This window comes from Aethalodelphis obliquidens, unplaced genomic scaffold (assembly GCF_003676395.1).
Source record: "Aethalodelphis obliquidens isolate GAN/ISIS:26980383/991018 unplaced genomic scaffold, ASM367639v1 scaffold3, whole genome shotgun sequence".
Classification (NCBI taxonomy): Eukaryota; Metazoa; Chordata; class Mammalia; order Artiodactyla; family Delphinidae; genus Aethalodelphis; species Aethalodelphis obliquidens.
This window is the reverse complement of record NW_020837947.1, coordinates 70,437,441-70,455,510: the sequence shown is the minus strand read 5'-3', so window position 1 is coordinate 70,455,510 and position 18,070 is coordinate 70,437,441. Positions and strand designations below refer to the sequence as shown.

General features: G+C 38.8%; 1 protein-coding gene across 5 annotated transcripts in view; it reads left to right on the top strand.

The window, feature by feature from the left end:
• The window catches only part of CYB5R4 (cytochrome b5 reductase 4), an 84,163-nt gene that overhangs the window by 48,046 nt on the left and 18,047 nt on the right, over window positions 1-18,070 (top strand). For all 5 annotated transcript variants that reach the window (XM_027091346.1, XM_027091367.1, XM_027091338.1 and 2 more), the window contains 4 exons: window positions 217-274; window positions 1,884-1,977; window positions 3,786-3,818; window positions 5,746-5,868. In XM_027091346.1, the coding sequence (XP_026947147.1) occupies window positions 217-274; window positions 1,884-1,977; window positions 3,786-3,818; window positions 5,746-5,868 (308 nt within the window). The remainder of the gene's footprint in view (window positions 1-216; window positions 275-1,883; window positions 1,978-3,785; window positions 3,819-5,745; window positions 5,869-18,070) is intronic.

Below are 18,070 nucleotides of genomic sequence, written 5' to 3'. Positions count from 1 at the left end.
ATTATTTATTTCATGGTAACACCACTGATTATTTAGAAAAAAACCTTTACCTAGAGAAATATATTTCTCACTGTAGATTTTGAACTATGTTTTAAATCATGTATTTATTGTGTCATATTTTATATTTTTTAATTGTATATATTTTAAAATTATGTATTTAATGATTTAATATATGTTACTGCACATGATTATTTATTCTTTTATAATATTTTACAGCTACGACTGGTTCCAAACAGACGCTTTAGTCACCATTGTCATATATACTAAACAGAAGGTAAACACATTTTTAAGATCAGAAAAAAACAAAAAAGTAAATAATAAATGTGAGCTATGCGCAGGTGTACTTTTCTAAGAGCTCTTCTTGTATTAACTTACAGCAACTCTGTGAGGTAGACCCTTTCGTTACCCCTATCTTACAGATGAGGAAACAGAAATTAAGTAATTTACCCAAAGTCTCACGGTAAGCGGCAGATCTAGCACTTTGAACCCAGGCAGGCTGGCTCCGTAGTATGTGCCCTTAACAACCATGCCATAGCATCTTAGGGAAAAAATAGACTAGGAAGAAGCATATTTTATGTGCTCTTCTGTGATTGTTTTTGTGTTTAAGCATGGATAACAGCAGTGAGAGTCCCCGTTTAACTTCACCATACGAACTAATTTCCTGCACTTAAATTGGAATTCAAGAGCCAGGAGAGGCTGTACTGCTGGAGCTTAGTATGCTTAAGCCACTAACGGGGTTCAGTTAATGCCCTCTGAAAACTAAAATTAAGGAGTTAATTCATTCACTAAGTGTTTATTGAATCCCTGCTTCATTTTCAACACCATCGTAGAATTCAGGAATCTAATGATGGGCCAGTTTCATAGAGACTGAACTCTCACCAGGCTTACAGTCCAGCTGGGAAATCAGATAAATAAGTAGGCAACTTACAACATCTCCAGACACATCCTCCAGCAACTGGCAAGGTTCCCACACTTGAGGAACTGTGGAGATTTAAAGACAAGTTCTGGCAGCTAGGAATTTCTGAGAACTCATGCTACTTCTGTAGTAGCAGAACCACATCTGAGCTGGTGAGCGCCTCCTACTCCTGCAGCAGGATCTGATGGCTCCGCAGGAGTGACCAGCCTCTGCCTGAAAGAGCCAAGAGGCCCAGAGAGTCACTGCTTGTCCCGCCTTCCACTCCCTCTTGGTATTGTCTCCTAACCAAGCAGTCCTGAACCAAGAGGACAGGGCCTGGCAAGGTTGGAGTCTGTGTGCTTTCATTGGTGATATCAGTGAAGCGCAGAGGATGGATGACTAAGGGAAGGGGGAAGGTTTCTACGTGGAATAATGTATTCAGTGTATGGTGTAAACGATAGGCACCAAAATAACTTGCACCAAAGCTATGTAGAAATTAGAGACATCTAAAAATTTGTTAGTGAATTTATTATTATTATTATTTTTGATAAGCTGAGCCTAAGAGGTTGTGTTATTTGCACAGTGTCACATAATAGTGGAAAGATAAAAATGAACACAGATATCTTGGCTTCTTGTCTGATTCTAATTTTTTTTCCAAATTATTTATTAAACAAATATTTGAGCACCTACTTGGTGCTGAGCAATATTCTGAAGACAGTATTCTGCCCCTTACACTTAGAGCTTAAAGACGAGTGTGTAAGGTAGACATTAAGCATAGACAAATGCATAGTTAAAATTGTGATATGTACTTTGAAGGAGAAGAACTGGGTTGTATGAGAGAGAAAAAAACAGGAATAACGTGTATTTAGCTTGTGGGTTCTGTAAATAAGTACCATATGAACTTTCACTGATCAGCTTAAAAGTATAGTAATAGGAGTTTGGTGAAAAGTTTACTTTTTAATCTTTCTCTTTTCAATTTCCATTTAAGGATATCAATTTAGACTCAGTAATAGCTGATCACCAGGATGATTCCTTTAGAGCAGAAACAGTTATCAAGGATTATTCATATCTTATACATATTGGTAAGTACCTTATTCTGTATTCATGGAAACAACTTTTGTTTCCTTTAGGTATAGTAGTTTCTGGTGTAGAGTCTCGGTACCTATAATATTTTATGTGCCATTGTCATTTTGGTTTTTCATTTTTGATCTTTTTTTTCTGTTATTTCTTTATACTAAGGAAAATGCTAGCAAATGGCAGTACAACCTCACTTTTCCCAAGTTTAAACAATTAGGTGCGATCAAAATCAATAATCATGTGAAATACTTGTTGGCCCAGCTTTGTAAGACTCTGTAACTTTACCTACAAATAAATCTCCGAGGCCTGCCTGTCATGTGCTTCCGCTGAGTAGACATCACCAGGCACTGTTCTATCGGCCTGTCTCTTGCCAGCCGCAAGGGTATACTGTACCCTTCAGCTGCCTGTCCCTTCATGGGCAAAGACCTACCATACAGTTCACTTCTGTCTGTTTTGAGAGGTTACAGATCTATCAGGGGAAAGAAATCAGGACTAAAATCTAGAATCAAGGTAGCAGATTCTTAATCCATTTCTCACCCATAATGACTCTAGGAGTTCATCATTTTCTCCTTTAAAGAAGGTAATGTTATTCTAGTTAGAAAGTAGAAATGAAACAAACCAAAACAGCAAGAAGAAAACTGTATTTTAAGCACACATTCTTATGTAAAGAACGTTTCATTTACTTTTGCAAAACAGAGACTGAAATTCTCCAGGCCTCAGATGACTCGCGATTCAGCTCATGGCTTTACCATATTAATGAAGGACCTTTAGTCCTGAATTTGATTGGAGTTGATAAATGTTTTTTCTTTCTTATTTTCCCCCCACTCATTAATCAACCTCAAACCTTAAACATTTCTTCTAGAAATACATGCTACCCTATTTTTTGCTAGCATAAGATCAAATATATATTGCCTCTTAGGGAGAGTTTTAATCAAAAACTCAGATGTCTAGAAAAGTATACATTATTCATTAGCTCTGTCATGATTTTTCTTTAAGGAAGACCTCTGTGTCAGCATTTACTATGTTTCAAATGCTTTATGGCTAGTTCTGTTCACACTGTAGCTAACTGTATCTTGCACACATATAAACAACAAACAAAAATTTCCACAGTCAAAAATGTGAAACTCCTGGTTGCTAATATTAGATCAGAAGGACTAAAATAATGCAGAATCTTAAGTTCCACATAACTATTAACACAGTGAACTTTAGAGCAGTTTTTGTAAAAATACTTCTTGCATCACCCCCTTCTGGAATGTAAGTTCCATAAGAGCAGGGATTTTTCTCTTTTACTAACTGTGATAACTGTAACACCTGGAAAGTGCATAACACGCATAGATGCCCAATAATTTTCTTTTTCAATAACTGAATGAATATTCAACTTAGAGAACAGTAAGAAAGGAAACGCTGAGCTAGACCCAGTCCCGGCCTGTATTCACACACGCACGTGCACACCCTGGAGTATGTGTGTTTCACTTGCTATCTCTCCCTGCCTTGCTCCTGTCTTGGTTTGTAGCATTGTCGATCTGGGACTGTCCTTGCACCAGTGCGGGTTATCCACCTGTGGGCAATTGAGTATTTACTCCTTAGTTAATAGGGAGAGAAATGGAAAAATTGAAGACACATATTTAAGTAATTTGTCTCAAAACATTGTATACAGTAATTTGGTTGTGTTCAGTTTCTTTCTTTTGATTTCTCAGGATATGTTTGAGAGATGTGGAATGGTGCATGAAAGAACCATTTTAATGATCTTATATGGTGTTTGTAGACCATAGGAACTGAAGTTGGATCTTAACTGAAATTTTTTTTTCTCCAGCCCTAAGTCATGAGATTCAGGAAGATTTTTCTGGTAAGCTACCAAAAATAATTTATCTATGTACATATACACACACACGGGGGCGTGGACAGCATTTGTCTTATTATTCATTTGTATATTTTCATGTTGCAGACAAGGACATGATGTTTTCTATATAAGCAAGTACATTAATTTTTAAATGTACTCTTTTCCCTCTGGTTTCAGTTCCCCCCACGCCTTTTTTCTTTCCCCTTTTTCATCTCATCTCTTTTCCCTTTCCTTTTCCTCTCCTTAGAAAAAAAATTCCTGTCCCCATTCTTCCTTCCGGCCCTACTCCTGACATGCAGCTTGTAGAAATATACTTAACCACACCAGACAAATTTTTCTTAGGTGTATATATTCAAATATTTAATATTGACAGAGCACATTAAATTGTGACTATTTCTGCATGTAAATACACAACGTGGATTTTACACAGCTGTTTAGCAATAGAAGACTCATCAAAGAAAGGTGGTTTCTTGTTTTTCGTGTTTTTCTTTAGCTTTATTGCAATATAATTGACAAAATTAGAATATATTTAAAGATTTAAAGTGTACAATGTTATGATTTGATAAAGGTATATGCTGTGAAAAGATTCACAGAATCAAATTAATTAACACATCCATCACCTCACATATTTACCTTTGTGTGTGTGTGTCTATGCATATGAACACAAGTTCTGTTGTCTTAGCAAATTTCAGGTATACAAGACAGTGTCATCAACTGTTGTCACCATGTTATACATTAGATCCTCAGACCTTATTCATCTTGTAGCTAAAAGTTGGTACCCTTTTATTAAACTCTCTCTATTCCCCCCTCCCCCTGCCCCAACTCCTGGCACTATTTTGCTACTCTCTGTTTCTATGAGTGTGAATTTTTTTTTTAATTCCACATATAAGTGATACCATGCACTATTTGTCTTCTCTGTCTTATTTATTTCACTTAATATAATGCCCTCTAGATTTATCATACGTTGTCACAAGTGGTAGGATTTCCTTCATTTTTTAAGGCTGAATAATATTCCATTCTATATTCATATATACATGTGGTTTCTTGTTTTAAAGTACTGTCAGCGTACCTTACACCGGTTCTATACCTTCCCTTTTCTTTATACCGTAGTAAGTTCTGTAAATTGTATAAATTAAGCTCTTTAAAGTCAAGGACTTCTTATGTTTGTTAAGCTTCAAATCAGTGCTTACTGAATTGAATTTATTTGAATAACCTGTGTTTAAAAGTTGTTAAATTGCTACTGAATTATGTGTTTACAGTGAGGAAGGACAGATTGTTTCTAAAGAGGAAAAGAAATATACCTTAGATCTTTAAAAGCACATTCAATTCATAAAATTTAATCAATTTTAAAAGTTTATTTTATTATTATACTCATGTGTTCTAAACTATTTTAAACATTCAAAAATAAAAAGAGAATCTAAAAGATTTTTAATTATCAAAGATTGACATGCACTTTATTGGGATTCATTCTCCTGAAGCTTTTTCTATGTTTATTAGGCTCAATATTGGTTTACTGAATTCACTCATAAGAACCCCTCAGAGCCCAAGAAATGTTAAAAGAGTATAAATTAAATTTGCTTTTGTGGATCCATTCAATGGCTAATTTGTATATTTAAGTTTTTTTTAAGCTATGTGTTAATTAGTTGCCATGGCTCTATTTGAGCTTGTATGAAAACTAACATTATGTATTAGTTTGGCCCTTGATAAATTAATTTGAAAGAAGTTAATCTGAATCTAACATAAACTGGATTTAACACCATATAAGGCATAAACAATTTTGATGAACATGTACACAAAATTTTATTTATCTCACAAATGCTCAGTGTCATTCAAATCTGATTGGGACATTTGGGTTGTTTGAGAAAGATTGGTTTAAAAGTAAAACCTTATATTTAGTATCAATGAATACAAATGCAATTTATCTTCTTTTCAGTGCGAGTTGTTGAGAATGTGGGAAAAATAGAGATTGTCCTGAAGAAAAAAGAGAATACTTCTTGGAAATGCCTTGGTCATCCCCTGGAGAATCATAATTCACTTATTCCAAAGAAAGATACAGGTAGGCTGTGCTATTATTTTGAGTCCTGGGTTAATGAAAATGTTGGGTCAGTGGCTCAGTTGTATCCGAGTTTGGAAGGCCACTTGCAGTGAGCCAAAGGGTCCTTGTATCTCTCTCTGTGGAGTTGAAAGGGACATTGTGTCTGTTATCCTTCTTTTTTTTTTTAAAGCAGAAATTAAATTTATGACTCTGCTATCTAATGTTTAGACATAACAAAGGTCATTAGGTAATGATACCTAAATGTAGAAACCCACTCAAACTCTTGTCCAATCATTCACTCCTTGAGGTTTTTTTTTTTTTTATAAAAGGTACAGAAACAAGTTAAGTTTATGCCTTGTAGGCACATCTAGTCTTTTTCTGTTAGAGAAGGCACATTTACTGTCTCTCTGCTTACCTAAACCAGTTTCTGAGTTTATTCCTAAAGGTTGACACCATTCATTTCCTTCCTTTCTTTATTTTTTAAAGCTTTTTATGTAACTATAACATTTATAGGCAAAGGTGCATATTACAAGTGTTCTACTTGATGAATTTTCACAAAGTGAATGCACTCCATATTTTCTCTTTGAAAACTGGTAGGATTTGCCTCTTCCAAGTGTTTTGAAATTTCACGGTTTGATATACCTTAATGGGGGGTCTGCTTTCAACTTCTGTGCCGAATATTCATCCTCTTTGCTAATATTTCCATTACAGAAACTTAAGACCCTCGGGCCTGGGGAATACTGATATTTCTTCCCTCCATGGTCTGTGCTTACTTTCTAGAAATAGTCTTGCTTTAAGCCTTCTTAACCAGTTCTCTGATTATCTTATCCTTTCTCTCTCATTTTCAATTTTGTCCTTTTCTTCTACTTTTTGGGAGATTTCTTCAGCTGTGTCTTCTAGCTCTGCTGTTGTGTTACTCATTTCTACTCTCATATTTTTAACTTTGGAGAACTCTTTAGATTTTTGTTCCTTTGTTTTAGCATCCTGTTTTCTATCTTCTGTTTTTAAGAATTATAGTGTTTGAGAGTTTTTGTCTCCCTGTGTAGCCTCTACTCCTACAGTTTGTTTATTTTGGTCCGTCTTTCATATTAGATGCTTTCTTTGAATGTCTGCTGATCCTTGACCATCTGCTCATACTTCAGGGTGGAACTCTAAAAGCTGATTGGAAACTCTGTGCCTGTGGGTGTGGCTTGTTGACAGTAATATTTACTATGTGGCTAGATGGTTTCTTCAGGAAAAGTCTGATGCCAGTATTTTGTCAGAGTTTCTAGGGTAAACAGTCTTCTACCTCGCATCCAGCATTTCAGAAGTTATATGGGAAAAGAAGGCTGGGATATCTGTAAACTTAATTTCCTTTTTTTTTTTTTTGCCTAGTATACTATATTAGTCTTCTAAGGCTGCTGTGAAAAAGTACCACAGACTTGGTGGCCTAACAACAGAAAGTTATTTTCTCACAGTCTGAAGGCCAAAAGTCTGAGACTAAGGTGCTGCCAGGGTTGACTTCTCCTGAGGCCCCTCCTTGGCTTACAGATGGCTGTGTTCACGTGGTCTTCCGTCTGTGTCCCTATTGCCTCTTCTTGTAAGGACGTCAGTCACATTGGATTAGGGACCACCCTAATGACCTCATTTTAACTTACTTTTTGAAATACGCTGTCGTCAGGTATAGTCACTTTCTGGGGTACTGGGGGTTATGACTTTAACGTTGAAAATTGAGGGGGACACAGTTCAGCCTATAACATATACCCAATCTAGAGACCCTTTGTTTTGCCCTCTACGGAGAGAGCAAAATCCTGATATTTTGCTAGAATAGGAGAGAATCAGTCATGTGGCCGTGTGAAGTAGGGGAGGACTTCAGAAAGCAGGGGAGGCAGCATCTAGGCTTCTTCAATGAACTTCCTTCCAGAAAGAGGTTTTAGCTCTGCCTTCACTCTGATTCTAGATACTTGGTCCTGCCAATTTCTGAGCCTCAAAGGCTCATGTTACAGATGGGTTGATTCTTGGCTTTTTGTTTGTCTAGCTTAGGATTTAGCTTTACGGAGTCTACTGAGTCAGTTACCAGTCGTCTCTTTGCTTTGTCAGCTCCCAAACTTCTGTTGCTTTTTTATTTCTGTTCTTATTGTCCTTGCAGGCTAGGCCTTAAAAAACAAAACACACACACAGAGAAAAAAAACCATCTTTGCTGTTATTTTAGGGAGGGGTTAGAAGAAACTAACTGTATATATTCAGTTTAGCATCTTTAAATATTTAAAATTATAAAAATATATTTGTGGATAGTATTTTAATTTTCAGAAAAGTATCACGTAGCTGTATTTTGAGTACATACTGTGTGCAGAAGGCTATTTTAGGTATTGTGGTACGAAACAAATAAAAGGCATCAGAAATTATTTTCCCAGGTGGAAGAAAGAACATACACAAACATGAGACTGAAGAATACTTGTATCAAGAAATAGGCCAGTAAGAGCAAGTTACATAGTGCAGACTTGAATGTATTGTAAGTTTACCTTAAGTGAACTAACAGATGCAGATGAATTTGACCTTAAATGACTCTCCATGAATGAAGGAGGTGAATATCAAGCAATGTTTTGAAAGTGGCTTTAAAAATCCCAAAAAAACTATGAAGGGCTTTCCAGGTATCATTACTGGGTACTTACTGTGCCAGACCTTTTGCAGGTGGTAGAGAAAGGAAATGTAAGCCATATGTGGGAAAATTCAAATAGAGCCATTTTCCCAGAGCAGGAGGTCTCAATTGTGTGGCATAAGGTAGGGAGAGAGAACATAGAGGAATAACTGAGTGATGTAGCAGGTCAGAAGAGAATAGGTAAAAGACAGTGAAAATGAAAAGAGATATTGTTAAAGTGAAATCTGTTGCGCTGAAATTATCTGACTCTCTAGTGATTGGAAAATCATAGCAAACCAAGTAAAAGCTAAGTCCTAGAAATAAATGAGACTGAGAACCCAGGCTGACCTCCATTTGGAAATAGAATGAACATTGCTCAAGTATTCTCTTCTATAATTTCCTGAGGCTTTCCATGAACTCTTTCATCCCTGCCATAAATTTTGGCTTGAATCATGAACCATCATAGTTCGCTTTAGCTTTCTTGTCTGAAATTAGAGCCATGCATGTATTTTTCAGTGAATTAGATTTTCCACTTTGGAAAATGACTCAGAGTTCAGGGGATTTTTTTTTTTAATTTGTTTGACAGAATTAGCATAGATAATTTCTTCTTCGTCCTTTCTCTTCCTTAAATCATGACAAAAACTATAGGTTATTTTCCACACTAGCAAAGCTGAATACTTACATGATCAGAGTATTATGGTTAACTTGCTGTCAGTAGCTTCAAATGTTCAGTCTATCACATGGCTCCTTGGTTTTCAAGGAGGTTTTCATGCTGGCTTCCTCTTACTGAAATTTCGTAGTTTAAAAAATAAGCATGTAAGTTGAAGACTTAGTGCACTACCTTCTCATGTCACATCTAGAATTTACTTACACAAAAGATTCAGATATAACAAAGAACATAATCAGAGAAGAGAAACTACTTCGTTTTTACATTTAATCCAGCTGTAATAGTTAGTAAATTAAATTATATGACTAGAACCAAACTACCATTTGTAACTTGGGCGCTTCCAATTATTTTCTTCTTCCCAAAGATGAATAGATGAAGATTATGAGTGAGTAGTTGTGTGTGTGTGTGTCTGTGTGTGTGATGACTAACAAACTTGTGTCTATTAAGAGTCAAAAACAATAGATAATTGGATTGCTATTTCTGTATCCAACCTAAAGTTTATTTTAATTGTGATTGCCTTTAATATGGGATCTTAGATCACCAGACAAAGGCAGTTATACAGATTTGCCAACAAACAACTCAGTGAATGAATATTGGGATACAAAATTATAAACAAGATTTAGAAAAATTGTGTCATAATTGTGATATGTCAGCAGCTGTTTATAAACCTCTAGGTTAAATATATATAGAATCTATAACTGTCTTTACAATTCAAGTTGAACTGTATGAAATCACTGATATTTATCTTTTAACCTAAAAAAATGGCAGTTTCTCATTATTTGAACTGTACTTTCCTCAGGGCTTCCTAACTGCTCACACCACACGCGCGCGCGTGCACACACACTGAAGTACTGTCTGTAGGTGTAAATGTGCTTGTCAGCACTCTGTGAGCAGTCACTTAATGGAGGCTTTCTGTGGAGCCTGTGATTCTGCAGGCAAGGTGTTCGCTGCCACAGTGAACCACAGCTCTTGTTGCAGGGGTAGAAAGAACCGCCCTCACCCCTCCCGTCCCCTTCCTTGCCTGCGGATCAGTGTTTCTTTGCTGCCTAAAACAAGCATTCAGAATTACTGGAAAAGGAGAAAATATTGTGGATAGCAAATAGAAACTTCATTGTGCTTTGTTCTCTTAAATTGTCTGCTCAGCCCAGCAGGTGTAAAGTTGTTGCTTGCACAGTAACTATAAGATGCTTTGGCATTTTGCTGTCTTCTTATTTCTAGCGGAATGGCCTGCATATGAAGAAACAGAATAGATGGGGCAGGCTGTAAATGAGTAAGAAATTATTTACTATATTAAAAGGTAGAATAGAAGAAGTTTAAAAACTTAGAATTCAGGCAGTTCAGGCACTTCAGTGTATAATGTTGGCTGAATTATTAGTTATGGAACTGAGGAAAAGTGATAAGCACAGAAATGTTCAAGTCTAGTGACAACCTTGCTATGATGTGGACCTCATTGTCTAAGGGCCCCATTGAATCTAGTCTTGGAGAAAGAGCTTCCTTTCTCCTAACTTAATGCTAATATTTAAGTCTATAAAATCCTCACTTTGAAAGAAGGATTCAACTCACATCAGTCTAGGTGAGGTAGTAAAAGACCTGAATACACTTTAGGTATACATGTTTTTTTAAAATAATTTTTTATGTCTTTTTAAATAAACTTATTATTTTATTTATTAATTTTTGGCTGCATTGGGTCTTTGTTGCTGTGTGTGGGCTTTCTCTGGTTGCGGCGAGTGGGGGCCACTCTTCGTTGAGGTGCGCGGGCTTCACATTGCAGTGGCTTCTCTTGTTGCGGAGCAGGGGCTCTAGGCATGCAGGCTTCAGTAGTTGTGGCACACGGGCTCAGTAGTTGTGGCTCGTGGGCTCTAGAGTGCAGGTTCAGTAGTTGTGGCACACGGGCTTAGCTGCTCCGTGGCATGTGGGACCTTCCCGGACCAGGGCTCAAACCCGTGTCCCCTGCAATGACAGGCGGATTCCTAACCACTGTGCCACCAGGGAAGCCCACTTTAGGTATATTTTTAACAGTAATAGTTGAAACAGAAAGGAATCTATGCTTTATTGTCAATTTACTAATACTGCTTCATTAGGTTTTACCCCAGTATATGGAAAAATGTGTGCCCATACACGTTTATCATCCTAGTGTTTGAAGCTGTGTTATGAACGTATTCTTATTCATATATTCAAGAGTGGTTTGGGTGAGGATGATAAAACTATACTACTAGAGGTTAAGTGGAAGTCTTACCAGAGTTAGTGAAAAGGCTGAATAATTTTTAAAAACAGCAAAATAGGGCTTCCCTGGTGGCGCAGTGGTTGAGAGTCCGCCTGCCGATGCAGGGGACATGGGTTCGTGCCCCGGCCCGGGAAGATCCCACATGCCGCGGAGCGGCTGGGCCCGTGAGCCATGGCCGCTGAGCCTGCGTGTCCGGAGCCTGTGCTCCGCACGGGAGAGGCCACAACAGTGAGAGGCCCGTGTACCACAAAAAAAAAAAAAAACACAGCAAAATAAATGCAATTATATAATACTTTTAAAAGTATATAATAACTAAAACTTTGTTGCTTCTTCAGCATAGGAAGGTATTCTAGTGACTTCATGGGTTTGAGTTATTTTATCCATAGTCAAAAATGTTAGATATTTGTACAGTTCTTGAAAATAGTTTGTTCTCAAGTGTTCTGCAGACCTCTGCTCTGCCAGCTGAGCTATGGAAGTCTCCGCTTGTTCTCAGGGGTTCTGAACATCATCCCTGCACACAAGTTCATTGCTCATCAAGGTCACTGTCTTGGCAGAAACAGACAGCCAGCAAGGCTAAATCAGGCTGACCCCTGCTGTATGAACTGTGACAGATTCTGTAAAGGAAAAACTCAGATTTTTCTTCCCTGTGTAGGAAGAAAACTCCCTCCCTCCCTACTGTCTTTCTCTCCTATGTGTCTCCTTTACTGTTCACACAGAACGCTTCACTTCTGACACCTCTGGTCCCAAATACATGGAGATTTTCCTCCACAGCAAGCAGTTCTTTGCAGTACCAGCTGGTGTCTTACAAGTTAACTCAGTTCTGACACTGTCTACCTGGAGACACCATCGGATCCCACAGGTTAAGGGCTCAGTCCCACATGATCCCTCCCCCCGTCCCCCAACACACACACACACACTTCAGATGCCAGTGGCAAGCCCAGGTTACCACCTGTCCTTCTGACCAACTGGCTATAGATGGGAGGTTCCAAAGACCCCTTCCCTGGGCTTGATCAATTTGCTAGAGTAGATCACATATGATAAAGGATACAGATGAATATCCAGATGGAAGAGATGCAGAAGGTGAGAGAAGGTCTGGGAGGGTCCTGAGCACAGGAACGTCTGTCCGTGGGGAGTTGAGGTCTGTCACCCTCCCAGTGTTGATGTGTTTGCCCACCTGGAAGCTCCTTAAATCCCCTGCTATTGGGATTTTATGGAGGTTCCTCACGTAGGCATGATCAGTTATTAACTTCAGTTCCAGCCCCTCTCCCCTCTCCAGAGGGTGGGACGTGGGGCTGGAAATTCCAAACTTCTATCATAGCTGCGTCTTTCTGGTGACCGACGCTCATCCAGGAGCCCACCCAGAGTCACCTCATGAGAACAAAAATGTTCCTGGTTCTCTTATTACATAGGAATTTACAAGGGTGTTAGGAATCCCGTGTTAGAGATGAGGGTCAAAGACAAATACAGTGGTTCCCCCTTTATTTGTGGTGTTGCTTTCTGAGGTTTCACTTACCGCAGTCAATCGTGGTCCAGAAATATTAAATGAAAAATACCAAAAATAAACAATTCATAAGTTTTAAATTGTGCACCGTTCTGAGTAATGTGATGATTCTGAGTAATGTGATGAAATCTCAAGGCGTCCCGCTGGGGACGTGAATCATCCCTTTGTCCAGCACATCCCACCCGTTAGTCACTTGGTAGCCTTCCGGGTTATCAGATCAGCTCTCGCAGGATCACAGTGCTTGTGTTCAGGTCACCCTTATTTTACTTAGTTATGGCCCCAAAGCGCAAGGGAGGTGATGCTGGCAATTCCAGTGTGCCAAAGAGAAGCCGTAAAGTGCTTCCTTTAAGTGAAAGGGTGAAAGTTCTTGTCTTAACAAGGAAAGGAAAAAAAAAAATCAAATTATGAGGTTGTTCTACATCATGTTCTACCATGAGAACAAATCTTCTCTGTGAAATTGTGAAGAAGGAAAAAGGAATCCGTGCTAGTTTTGCTGTTGTACTTTAAACTGCAAAAGTTACTGCCACAGTTCATGATGAGTACTTAGTTAAGGTGAAAACGGCATTAGCTTTGTACAGTAAGATATTTTGAGGGAGACAGACCACATTCACATAACTTTTATTATGGCATATTGTTATAATTGTTCTATTTTATTATCAGTTATTGTTGTTAATCTCTTACTGTGCCTAATTTATAAATTACAACTGTATAATATGTACATATATATAGGAAAACCCCAGAAGTTTCAGGCGTCCACTGGGGGCCTTGGGATGTATCCCCCATGGATAAGGGGGAACTACGGTGTAAAGGACAAGAGATGCTCCTACTGTTCTTATCACTTAGGATATTATAAGAGTTTTAGGAACTCTGTGCCAGGAACCGGGGGCAGAGGCCAATATATGGATTTTCTCTTATCTCACAGCCCAGCCCCTGGTCTCTGGCCGTGAACTATTTATATCAAATGATACACAGCTAAGAAGAAACCGGTGCTTTACTAGAATCTCATTCAGTCGTTAATAGCTCTCCAGTCCATCACCACATCATATGAAAAATGTCTCCCAGGGCAAGGCCCCTCAAGTGTGCAGACTTTCTATTCAACCTTAATAGGTTCCAGAAACCAGAGTGGTCTCAGCAACATATGGCTTCACCCTTTCAGGCATCTGATAAAATTGAGTTAAGAGACAATATCATGTCTTGCTCTGAGCCTCTTCCAAGGTGTTAATGTAATATTGGATTTCCCTCCTTACATAACCCAGTTTCTAAATGGAATGTCTATTGAATTGAATGGCTGTAGGTTGTGGGTTTTTCTGCGTGGACATATCTAGGTATGTATATCAATATATTTTTAAATATTGTAGATGTTAGTATTGATGTTTGGGGTTATTTATTTTCCATTGGAGCATTTTTTAAGTGTATAGTTCCACTAACTGGTTGCCCTATGTTGGTTCAGGAAGATCTTAGAGGAAGACATGAGTAAAGGTAGATTGCAAATTAGGAGGTAAATAAATCATACAGGTTTCCCCACTATCTAAAAGTAGAGCCTTCCTGTGGAATCTTTCGTAAGTGGAAATGGTGTAAAGGGAAGAAGCAGTTACCCTAGGACACACCTAGCTCACGGATGCACAAGGTAAACTGAGACAAAGTGCAGATGCTCACAGGCACAGTTCAAAGTCATGGCGGCTTGACGCCGAGATGCTGAGTGTAGTTCCCAGGGAAGGAGCTTGGGGTGCTACTCTCTCTGCTCGGGGTGCACGCTGCCTCCGTAACAGCTCACTGCAAAACAAACGCTGAATGCTATTTTCCCTTTTCACCGTTTTTCATAAAAGTGAAAATCCTCTTTGGATTTCTTTCAGTTAGGAAAAACAGGTACTAATGTAGATTTTTCATAAAAGATAAGTGGCGTAAAGGGAAATTTCGAAAAGCGGGGGACACCTGTATTTAGGTAATTGAAAGTAGTAAAGAGTGCTAAGAAAACCTGTGGTTGATCAGAACTGTAGGAATTGGGGATGTTGAAGAAGAGATGTACCTGGGATGGATGGTGACTTGCTAAACTGGTTCCCTAATTTGGACATTAAATAGTTAGTAGGGAGTTGTAAAGGGTGGAGGGATAATCTATAAACATTTATGCTTGAACCGATGTAGTCGAAATAAGGAGGAAGATGCTAAAGAACGATGTACTATTCTAGAACGATGATTCTCAAACTCTTTGAACAAGGCCTATGAGTTGGGGTGAGAAACTCTCATAACTTGTTGCCCCATCCACATCTTCTCAAGCGACTCTGTGATCTTGGGCAAGCCGTTTAACTTCTGTAAGCCCCTGCTTCCAGCAGGGAAAATGAGAGTGGATAGGTGCTTTAAAAGTGTACTAGCGGGAATTCCGGTGGTTAGGACTCTGCACTTCCACTGCAGCGGGCACAGATTCCATCCCTGGTGTGGGAACCGAGGTCCCGCATGCCGTGTAGCATGGCCAGAAAAACAGAAAGTGTACTAGGAGCAGGAAGGAGCTGAAGGACAGGTTGAAGGCAGTATGGACTCCCAGTCCAGTGCTCTCTTCCACGTCTCTCTCCCACTGAGCTTTGTCTTTATTTTAGCCTGTGAAAGTCTAGTCTTTAGAAGGAAAGCTATAGTTTCTTTTCAACAAGAAGAAAAAAGGATACCCAAATTATATTATCCTCAGCATTTCAGTGTTATGCTGAATGTCTCAATATTATATGTATGTTATTAAAAGAAGTTAATGTGGGATTAACAGATACACACCACTGTATATAAAATAGGTAAACATCAAGGACCTCTACTACATAGCATAGGGAAATATATTCAATATCGTGTAATAACCTATAATGGAAAAGAACCTGAAAAAGAATGTGTGTTTGAGTGTGTGTGTGTGTGTATATATATATATATATATATATATATATAACTGAATCACTTTGCTGTACACCTGAAACATTGAAGATCAACTATACTTCAATAAAAAAATAAAGATTAAAAAAAAAGAAGTGAGGTTTCTGGGCAGACAGTTTTCTGTCTTATGTTTTTGTTTCACCATCTCATATTTATTTTCAGTTTCTCATTTTCTTGTATAATTATGCTTATAAAACCAAAAACCTGACACTTCAATACAGGCATTATCCAGACTGAAGTCGTCAGTGCATCTGCTTTATACTCCTTTTCCCCCATTTTTCAGGTCCATGCCTGTGATACTTCCCAGTGCAACTGAAAGACGAAAACATTCTTAAGTTTTCCGTAAGACTTTTAGAACCTATTGTTAGCACGTCCTTGTGAAATTATGGCAGTTTTGTTATTTTATCGGTAAGATGTTGAAATTATCTCAGTGGTGTTAAATAGCAGGAACACTGTGTTAATTCTCTAACAAGGAAAGCCAGTCAGTCACTGGAACCCAGAGTTTCCTTGTGTTTTAAGTATAGTCAAAGAGGTGCATACTTACTCTAGCAAATCCTTTCTGGTAAAGGCTAGAGGTGAAATTGTCAGGAGGGGCACCTGCCCTGGAGTCCGTGCTTAGAGGAAAACACAAGGCCTCTCTTCCAGCCGCATGGCTCCCACAGGATGAGGAGTGTGCAAGGTGAAGAATTATCCACCTGGAGTTCAGGCGCTTTCCTTCACCACTGCCCTCCAGGTATCTGGAACCCCAGAATTCCCTGCCCAAATGGCCCCAAATCCGCTTCTATCCAGGAAGTGGCCAAGGCTGTTTATGCAGAGAGCAAGTAGATGAGCCTTAACATATGGGCTGGTGCACCTACACCTGCACAAGGCTCCACTCAGGGTCAGACAGTGGGGCTGAGAAGAGGGGCGTCAGGCCATAGGCAGTCAAGGGGGTGCTGCTGTCACCCCTCCGCCATCTTCCTGTGTGGAACTCTGAGGAGCTGAAGAATCCTGAATTCGAACCTAGCCTTCTAGGTCATTATGAAAGTATATTTCAAGGTGTAGCGTAGAACATATTTTATTTAGCAGTTATTTGTCTGATTTATAACTTTCACATATTTAGACATACAGATGGGGGTCTCATATTGTATTACCACTCCGGGTCCCAGGAAGGTCTAGAGGAAGGGATAAGGAGATCATTTGAACCTTCATTTCTTCTTGGGGGTGAGCCTAGGTCCTCTGATCCTTCGTCGGTCCAGTACTGGATTAGGCCTTCTGGGATAACTCTGGGGCGGTACCCTTAGCTGTAATCTGGTCTAAGCTTTGCCCTGGCAACGATGCACTCTAAAGTTTATGTGCATACCGAGCTACCATGGTGACAGATGGAAAGATTTAGTGACCAGGTTCTTTGGGAGCAAAAGGGACAACGGAAGAAAAGAATTGGATGAAACTGTGGCCAAAATGATTTCTTAGGATTCTATGTGAATTTTAGTTTTCCACTAACCATTCATTATTTGATGTAGGACCTTCACATCCTGAGGTCTGGAGTAAATCTTTCTGCACCTACTTAAATATTTTTAGGTTAAAAAGAAGAGCATAGGGGCTTCCCTGGTGGCGCAGTGGTTGAGAGTCCGCCTGCCGATGCAGGGGACACGGCTTTGTGCCCCGGTCCGGGAAGATCCCACATGCCACGGAGCGGCTGGGCCCGTGAGCCATGACCGCTGAGCCTGCGCATCTGGAGCCTGTGCTCCGCAACGGGAGAGGCCACAACAGTGAGAGGCCCGTGTGCGGCAAAAAAAAAAAAAAAAAAAAGCATAATTAGGATAATAAGATGCTTTATTAGGATTAATTCCTGACATCTCTGTAAATGCTATTTTATAAAAGAGAGGAAATTATGAAACAAAGTCTACTCTGGCATGCTGTTTACATCCGAAAGAAAATTTACAAGTGAAAATATTCATGCTTTCAGAACTTCTGTAACAAGATCTTCCAATCCAAGTGGTATTATTTTGCTCTGTATACAAATAATATTTCCTGAGCTTAGGGTATTAATTTCAAGTATTTCCCGTATTTATAGAAATACTTGATTCCTTTTGTTTATTTGTATTTTAGTACCACAAACTTGGCATCTTCAGTTTTTCACTTAAATTAATTTTCCAGATAATCAGAACTTACACCCTTAAACCTAAGTTTATTTTTTGTTTTAATCATTTTTTGACCATTGAAATGTTCTGTAATTCATATACATATGAATTTTGTTTGTGTATATATAATACACATATACAGAGACACAAGAATGTATTTTTCCTGCCTTTATCAAAGAAATATTTC